General features: G+C 40.7%; 1 protein-coding gene across 1 annotated transcript; it reads right to left on the bottom strand.

The window, feature by feature from the left end:
• Positions 1 to 2,391: 2,391 nt before the first annotated feature.
• LOC104426505 (exocyst complex component EXO70H1) lies at positions 2,392 to 4,800 on the bottom strand. The gene has a single exon (XM_010039580.3). The coding sequence runs from the start codon at positions 4,528 to 4,530 to the stop codon at positions 2,656 to 2,658; it is 1,875 nt and encodes a 624-aa protein (XP_010037882.2). The 5' UTR covers positions 4,531 to 4,800; the 3' UTR covers positions 2,392 to 2,655.
• Positions 4,801 to 8,394: the final 3,594 nt, after the last annotated feature.

Here is an 8,394-nt window from a genome sequence, read left to right as displayed (position 1 = left end):
GGCATTAACAATTTGATATTGCCATTGACTCGCAAAGTGAGACATATTTATAACGAATAAAATGATGGGAACGTCATCACTCTCAGCTAATTGCTAAAATTTCCACATTAAATGACAGTGCCTGCAAGTTGTGACTTGAACATCTTGAAAAATGCACAAACTTTATCGGATGTCATGTTGTGAGCAGTGAACACGCATCTACCGTCACACGTTGTAGGAACAAAATTTTATAGTGCATTTAATAACATTTCTATTCTCAAAAATAATTTATTTTCAAAAATAGTTCTTTATTATTTCTACTTCTTATAACAGTTTCCAAGTAAAACGACGCATTTATCAACTGCACGAAATTTTTATTCTTGAAATAAAATAAAATAAAAGGGAATGTGTTTAGTATGATCCACAAATTTTTTTTTGCGACGTATAGTTTCTTTTAATTTTTTAATAATTTTTATGAGATTTTTCGCCGCCCTGGTGGCAAGGAAGAAGAAGAAAAGAAAGAAAAGAACCTATTTTCAGAGATTATTTTTGAGAACAAGAAATTACTTTTTTTATTTCTTATTTTTATTCCAAATCTATTTCTTGGCCACTTTTCTATTCCAGGGAATATAAAAATAATTGACGTTATCAAACAAATTTTTGTTTGTTTTCATTCCAAGGGACAAAATAACAAAAAAAAAAATAATAGAACGTTGCCATTCAATGCCTTAGTATTTCCAAAAAAAAAAAAAATAGAATTATCGAAAGGAAGTGCTTAAATGTATTAATTAGTGATTTGCAAAAAAAAAAAATTACATTTCTCTAATTATTTCATAAAATAAATAATTTAAAAATATTTTTCTAAAATAATCTTTGTATCGTTTAAAATAGTTAGCAAATAAAAAATATTTGTATTATCAACAATAATTAATATCTAAATATTTTTGTACAAAAATGAAAAAAAAAAATTGTCCATTCATTATTATAAGCAATATAAAAGAATTTTAGAAAAATATTTGCAAATATTCATTTATAAGTCATAACCTTGTGTAAGTCCACTTTTTGTAAATATTTAATGGAATTTTATGAGCCTATTTCGACACATTGGTCAGTAGGAGTAGAGACCAAAAAGTCTTTTTCCACAACTTTTTCTCAGCCCATAGTTTGATTGGACTAATTTGACGTTAGACAATTCATCCTCAATCTCGAAAAGAATTCTTGAAATTTAATAAATGAAAAAAAAAACTCTCTGATAAATTCAGCAAATAATCAGTTAAGTCTAAATTTGCCTTTTATCTTCTTTGTTTCGTGGTAAAAAACATAATTCGAATTTTCTCCTAATTCTAAATGTGTCTTGATAAAGTGTTGTTTTCTTTCGTTTTGGCTTTGTGGCTTTCTACACTCATTAAACTATAAACTTTAGCTTATTTGTCATCCTTAATCATTTTTTTTAGTGACCAAGAGAAGTAGGTAATTTGTAAAAATAAATCAAATGAATGTTGATAACTAATTAAAATAAGTATTGATAATCAAAAACTAGTATGTAATTTGATTGTAAAAAATGGTTGATAACCAGATAACAAAGAGGCCATTCAATTAAAAGGTTGGTAAATTTTTAGAAAAATAATTAAAGGTTAGTTAATAATTCAAATGAGAATTGATAGGTTGATAATTTCATATAATAGTCAATGGAACGTTGCTAGAAAGGCCGTACCAATATTTTCAATTAATAATGGTGCAAGTATGACCACAAAAAACTTTTTCAAAGATCGCACAAGCGGAGGATGGAGATAATAAATTGTTGTACTATAGAATCTTTTATAATTGTTTTAAGACAATTTCAATACAACTATGACAAACTACCATGGTCTCGTATAATTAAAAAGATTGATATTTTGCGTACATTACGAAATGTCATGACATCTTCAATAATAAAATAATTCATTTTACCACTTTTTGCACTTACTCAAGGCAAAAATGCCACGAGTCTTTGTAAAATATTGTAAAACACATACATAAATCCTATTTGCACTTAGATAAAGACTAGACATTGTGACATCGTAAAATACAAAAATGATCTTAAAACACCTTTCTTTTTTGTTTCAATGGGCAAAACTGTAGTAAATTAGAAATTTGCGCTTTAGAACATTTTGAACTTGAGTAAGATTAGATGTAGTAAGCACTTGTACAATGCCATAAAATTAAAATTCCATATTCTATGATGTTTTATTTATGATGATAATGAAATATTATATAACATTTTTTATATATCACGCGAGAAAATTGAGTATATAATAGTTTTGTCGCTTTTGATGAAGCAATGGAACCATCTCCGTCATTCAATTTCTCCATAAAACTTGGTAACTCGATTATCTTATTCAAGGGGAAATGAATTGTGATGTGTGTTCAAAATTGCAGCACGAATTTCACCCATATATATACCCATAAAAGAAGTTTTGATTTTATGAGCGACGAGGGATAGTAGCAATTTCCAAAAAAAAAAGGAAAAATCGGTGGACACATCAACCGGGACAAGTCAAAATATCTACAGTGCTAAATGAAACTGCCCCTTATCCTGTGTCGAAAAAGATCGTACACCACACACCACTACTTAGAGCAAATCATTTGACCGAGTACGTGGCGTCCACGTCGATTGCCACGTCGCGCATGATTTCCTCAATGAGACCTCGAATTCCACCAGCGAGGCGACGGCGACAGCGAAGCAGCCGAAAATGCCGCCGACGGCCGCGACGGCGACGGCGACGACGACGATGACGACTCGCTCCCTGAATGCGGCGATCCGGAAAAGAGGCTGGCCAGGTAATACCCGACGTCTTCCGGGGTATACTTGATCGACATCGCCCCGCCGGTTTCACCGCCGACGGTGAGCCAGTGCGCGTCGTAGAACTCCCCGTACGCTCGCACCACCTTCCTCTCCAGCGACGCCCTCATCTCCTCTCGGAGCTTTGGGTCCGCCGGGACCCTCGTGCCCTCCCGCCGGCAGGCCTCCTCGAACCTCGCGTTGAACCGCCGGAACCGCTCGCTCGCCTCCGCCGGCGAGATCGCCGCCCTCGGGTCCTCCGGCAGCGACGCCGCCACGTCGCCCCACGCGATCCGCTCGTGGTTCTCGGCGAACTGCCTCAGCTTCCTCACGAGCCTCGCCACCCACTCCTCGCCGAGCAGGTACCGCAAGTTCGACGCTCGCGCCTTCGATATGATGTGCTGCAGATTGTTCGCGAGGAACAGGTACGAGACGGAGACGTCCCGGTAGTGCTCCGCCTTGCCGTCGAGCTTGCAGAGGAGGACGAGGATCAGTGACGCCACTTGCAGGGAGATCGCCGGTGCCGGTGCCTCCTCGTCGTCGGAGTCGGATCCATCGAAGTATTCTTCCGGCAGGGAAGGCTTCGCCGGCGTCGTCCACTCGGTGACGATGTCGGCGAGGGTGTCGCCGTAGTCGGCGAGGCGGCAGAGGTGGTCCATGGTGTAGACCGTCAAACGGTGGACTCCTCCGCCCGCGACGACGGATTTGGAGGAGTCCTTGTGGATGGTCGACTTGAACTCGGTCAGCATCGCACGCACCGACTCGCCGAGCCGAACGAGCGACGCAAGAGCCTGCGACCGGACTCCGGCGGTCGAATCGAACGCGAACGTCGATTCGATCTCCAGCCAGTTCTCGGAGATCGCCGCGTACATGTCGAGCAGGCAGAATATCTTCTCCGGCGACTTCTTGGTCCTCCTCGCGATCATTTCCGGGAATTTAAACAGACGAGCGGCACCATCTCCGCATATTTCCGCGAAGCACAACTCGCCGAGGGAATCGGAGGCAAAGAAAGAGTGGTCGCAGAGAATTCGCTCTCCGGTGAAGAGGCTCGTCATCGCCACCTTCACCGCATCCAACCAAAGCTTCACCTTCACCTCCAGAACCTCCCAATCCATCGCGTTCACCTGCGAAACGCTGAGTTTCTCGACCCCAAGACGACGAATCGCCTTGTCGACAATCAGTTTCCGGACGACCGTGTATATGGCAATGCACTCCTTGGCGTAGCCCGAAGAGATCATGCACTCCACAATGGATCTCAAATCCATCATCGCCGTCGGAGGCAGCGGCAACCCTTCACCGCCGGAGCCACCGTCGTCCATGCGAACCGAGCCGCTCAGTCTCGCGGAAACGGACTCGGGGTCCGAGCAGGCTGCATCCGCGGAGAGCGCGCGGTACAGCTCCTTCTGGAGCCTCTTCATCGCAGTCTGCATCGACCTCTGTCCCAGCAAGAGCATCTCGGAACCGGGGCTCTCCGACACCAGCGAGTTCAATTCCTGGCGGAGGTCGTGGACGCATTGCAGGAACCGCAGGGCCTCCGCTCTGTCCTCGAGGAAGACCGAGGCGACCCTGGCGCGAGGGGACGGCGACTCCGGGTCCCACTTCGCGATCGCCGCGGCGGAGGACTCGAAGATCCTCTCGGTTAGCGAGCCGGAGAGCCCGCGGGGGGTTCTCGACGGCGGCGGGAGCGAGGAGGAGGAGGTGGTCCGGGAGCGAAGGCAGAGGCTCCTCATGGCCTAGGCGCGGATTCAGGGGAGCTGCGTTCTGCTCGGGGTGTGTCGGGAAAAGTCTTGCCGGAGAGGGACCGTTGGTGTGCATGTTTGTTGGACCATGTCTTTGACTTGGTAAAATCGTCGTCGGGGTCCATATGATTGGCAGCATCGACGAACCAAGTCGAACGGCGCTGCGCCGGGAGAATCTTCGTAGTCGTTGGGGAATTTTTATCGTCGTATGTGGACCGTCTCGTCTGGTGGGCTCTCGCATCGAGGACTTCGGAAGTCAATGCGTCATGGTACGACGGTAGAGTCTCCACGCGTTTTGCCCCGATGGATGGAGGGATGTTGAACATCGGAACTCGCACTGGGATGTGGCCGGACGGAAATGAAGATTTCATTAAAGTCGGATGCACACAAATAAAGAACGGTTAATACCACCAAATATCTTCCGCACACTAAATTACCGTTAAATTATTGAATTGAATAAATCCTGGCAATTTTTCTCTTTTATCAAGCTGACACGCGCAGTTGACGAGTTTACCGGTTTGAAATTTCACCTTCCATTTATTATAAGTGTACTAATTTATAATTTTTGGTAATATTAATTCAATTTTACAAAAATTAATGGAATTTTACAAAAATTAACGAACGGTAAATTTATCACATATGTACCCGTTTATAGCTTTTAGCAATTAAAAAATTAATTTGAGATGAATTTCTCACATATATACTAATTTGGAGTTTTTAGTACTTAAAAAATTAATTTGGAATAAAAAAATTATCATACATGTATCAGTTTGAAATTTTGCATCCATCTAAAAGTGAATGTATAATTCAATTACTTTAAATCATTCCTCTTTATTCCTTTCATAATTGTTTGGATTCGTTCTTTTTCTTTCTATTCGTGCCTTCCATATCAAGCATAAATCTAACTTAGTAAAGGGATTGAGGGATGGTGGTCATTTTGCAATTCGTTTCCAACTTCGTGTTTTTAAAAGAGTTGAGGTTGAGAAAACGTGGAAGAAAAGAATTGCTTCCATATAGTTGGGTTATCACTCTATATAGCCAAAATAAATGAGGAGAGAAAATTTTGAAAATGGAGGTAATATATTCATTCCATATCTCACTCGCAGCCACAATTAATCACACAAATTAAAATATTACTTGTTTGCCCATAGCGCGTAACACGGAGTTTAGGGTAAATTTAAAGTTCCATTCATTTCATGAAAAATAACTTCGTGGAAAACGTTTCCGAATTTTTCAACATTCGTTTTATGGAAAATAAACTAGTCAAGGAAAACGTTTTTTGTTATTAGAAAAAATATTCTCAAAACTGAGGAAAATATTTTCCACTTATAACACCTTGCGCCTCACTTTCTTTAACCAAACTAATCTTCATTCTATTTATATAATATCTTTTTTATTTATTTTTAAATAGAATTTGTAATTTTCTTTTCTTTCTTTCCTTTTCTTCTTCTTCATTAGCCTTGGTCGGTCGGCAACCATGTTGGTGGCCAATGATCGGCCATAAGCAAGAGAGCCTCACCACAAGTTGGTGAGGCTTGAGCCGCCGACTTGTGGTGAGGTTGAGCTCACCTGACACCGGCAAGCTCGAGCCCTACTAGATCCAACCACTTGCTCTAGCGACTTTCGGCGAGGCTCGAGCCCCTCCAAGTGTCCAAATCGAGTGAGGCCCAAGCTTGCTCAAGCTACCTGGGCGAAGCTAGAGCCTCACCCGAGGTCGCCAAAGCAGGTGGCCGTATCTGGTGAGACTCGATCTCCCAGCATCGGGTGAACTCGGTCTCACCTTATCAGGCGAGGCTCTAGCTTGCCTATGGCCAATCGTTGGCCGCCGTTGTGGCCAATGAAGAAGAAGAAAAAAAATTGAATAAAAATAATTAAAAAATCGATTTTTCAAAAAAAAAATGTATTAAAAGGGGTGCATGTAGAAAAAGATCTTCTTTACTGAACAATGAAAAATATTTTTTAATTCATTTTTAGATTTAGGCCGAACAACGGAAAATATGATTATTTTTCTGAAAAATAATTTCCTGAAAAATATTTTTTAAAAACGTCATATTTTTTACGAAATGAACGAAGTCTTAATATATATTTTTTGTATGATTTTATTGTAAGTGATTAGTAGGCTTTTCTCTCGCAAGGGGACTAAAAAGTGGAAGGATGAGCTCAAATCTAAGTGACAACCAAATGCGTTCTCCCCTGCAGGTGTACTCAAGTCGAAATTTCTACTCGAACTCAACTTGATTAATAAAAAAATCAAGATACTTAAAATTGACATGACTCAACTCAATTATTAATTAACCATTAGGGTTTACCCCAGGTGTGACCACCCTTCCAACATAGAAGAGAGTTGGGAGATTCGAATCTCTACCTTCTTAGAGGAATTGTGATAGAAACGATTTAGTTTCAAGTATGGATTTTGACTCCTACACTCGCAATGAGACAATGCAAAATTTAGAGAGTAAGAGTTAGAATAAAAATAGAGTAAAAACGAAAAAAAAAAAAAAACTCGATTGTTAATTAATTTATAAAGAAGCTTAAACTCGATTCTAAAAGGCTTGGACATTGTGAATATGTTATGTAGCTTGGAGGATCTTTGCGTTTACTTTTTAATTAATAACTATATATATATATATATATATATATATATATGAAAAATCTATAGAAACTCGATTAGATTCGTGAGCCTATAAAACTGGGCATTGGCGACTGGCGAGCATGAGTTCGAGTAGCCGAATAGCTCGTGTTCGAATTTGACTCGAAATCGGAACAATCGATCTCGAATGGTCTTCGAAGTGAGGTCAGGCCTCTCTTGACAAGTTTCCCACCATCCTCTGCAAACAAAATGCTCATCGGCGAGACCCCAAGGACCTTCGCCTGCAAAGGGCCTTATGGCTCTTTATTTTATTTTATTTTATTTCATTTCTTTAGTGAAATTTTAGTTTTTTTAAATCTAAATTATATAAAATTTGGGGAGTGAAATAATAAAAAAATGCTACTTAAAAGAAAGAAAATAAAAAAAAATTACACGTCATCATTTTCTTTTAAACAGAATCAACGGAACGACTTAATTGCATCAATTTAATAAGTTTTAAGATTTAATTATATTTTTTTGAAACTTTTAGGACTAGCACACTTTCACAGCAAACTTTAAAATTTCCCGTACACTTATCCCAATTCTGAAAATTGAATTTGTGTATCATGCTTGGAAGCACGCCATGAAAACTTTAAATGTTTACAAAATGTCCCGTTCTTTCCACGTGAAAATAATATCTGAGATGCCAAAGCCATCGTCCCCCGCTGTGAGCCATTAATCTCCATTCAAAGAGAGATGGAAAAGGCAGATGGACCGAGTCAAAATGTTGGAACATCACATCACACCAACCGCGAGATCTTGATGGACATAAACTGCGACGTCTCATTCATTCCCACAGTCGAGCCACTTACCTATACAATTCAACGACGTCTCATCTTCTTGGCAGGGACAACATCGACACGACAGGCTCGGTCCTGTAAATATGCTGGATCGACCCGATACCCTTTTTGTTCCTCCGCATAATGTGATCCTTATTCTCTCCAAACAACAACCCCACTTCTCGAAAAGCCAAGGAGGCGTCTCTTTCTCTGCACCGTCCACTCTTGTCCGCCATCTCCTCCTTCACGGTCGGTAAAATCCTCCCTTTTCAAGTGGATTACTCATTGGGCTAAGCCCAGCCCATTGTCTGTATTGGCGTGGGCCAATAAAAGAAAATTCAGCGAAGGAAGCTTCAATGGCCAAGTAAAAAGCTAGGACGAGTCCCACATCGGCCGTCGACACTCATGTGCCTCAGTTTATATTGTCCAACCGAGGGGGAAGAGATT

The sequence above is a fragment of the Eucalyptus grandis genome, chromosome 11, assembly GCF_016545825.1.
Source record: "Eucalyptus grandis isolate ANBG69807.140 chromosome 11, ASM1654582v1, whole genome shotgun sequence".
NCBI classification, from domain to species: domain Eukaryota; kingdom Viridiplantae; phylum Streptophyta; class Magnoliopsida; order Myrtales; family Myrtaceae; genus Eucalyptus; species Eucalyptus grandis.
This window is presented reverse-complemented; position numbering and strand designations above follow the sequence as displayed.

Bases quoted from the DNA above. Each gene is read 5' to 3' on its own strand.
- LOC104426505 (XM_010039580.3), bottom strand. From the start codon at position 4,530: ATGAGGAGCCTCTGCCTTCGCTCCCGGACCACCTCCTCCTCCTCGCTC.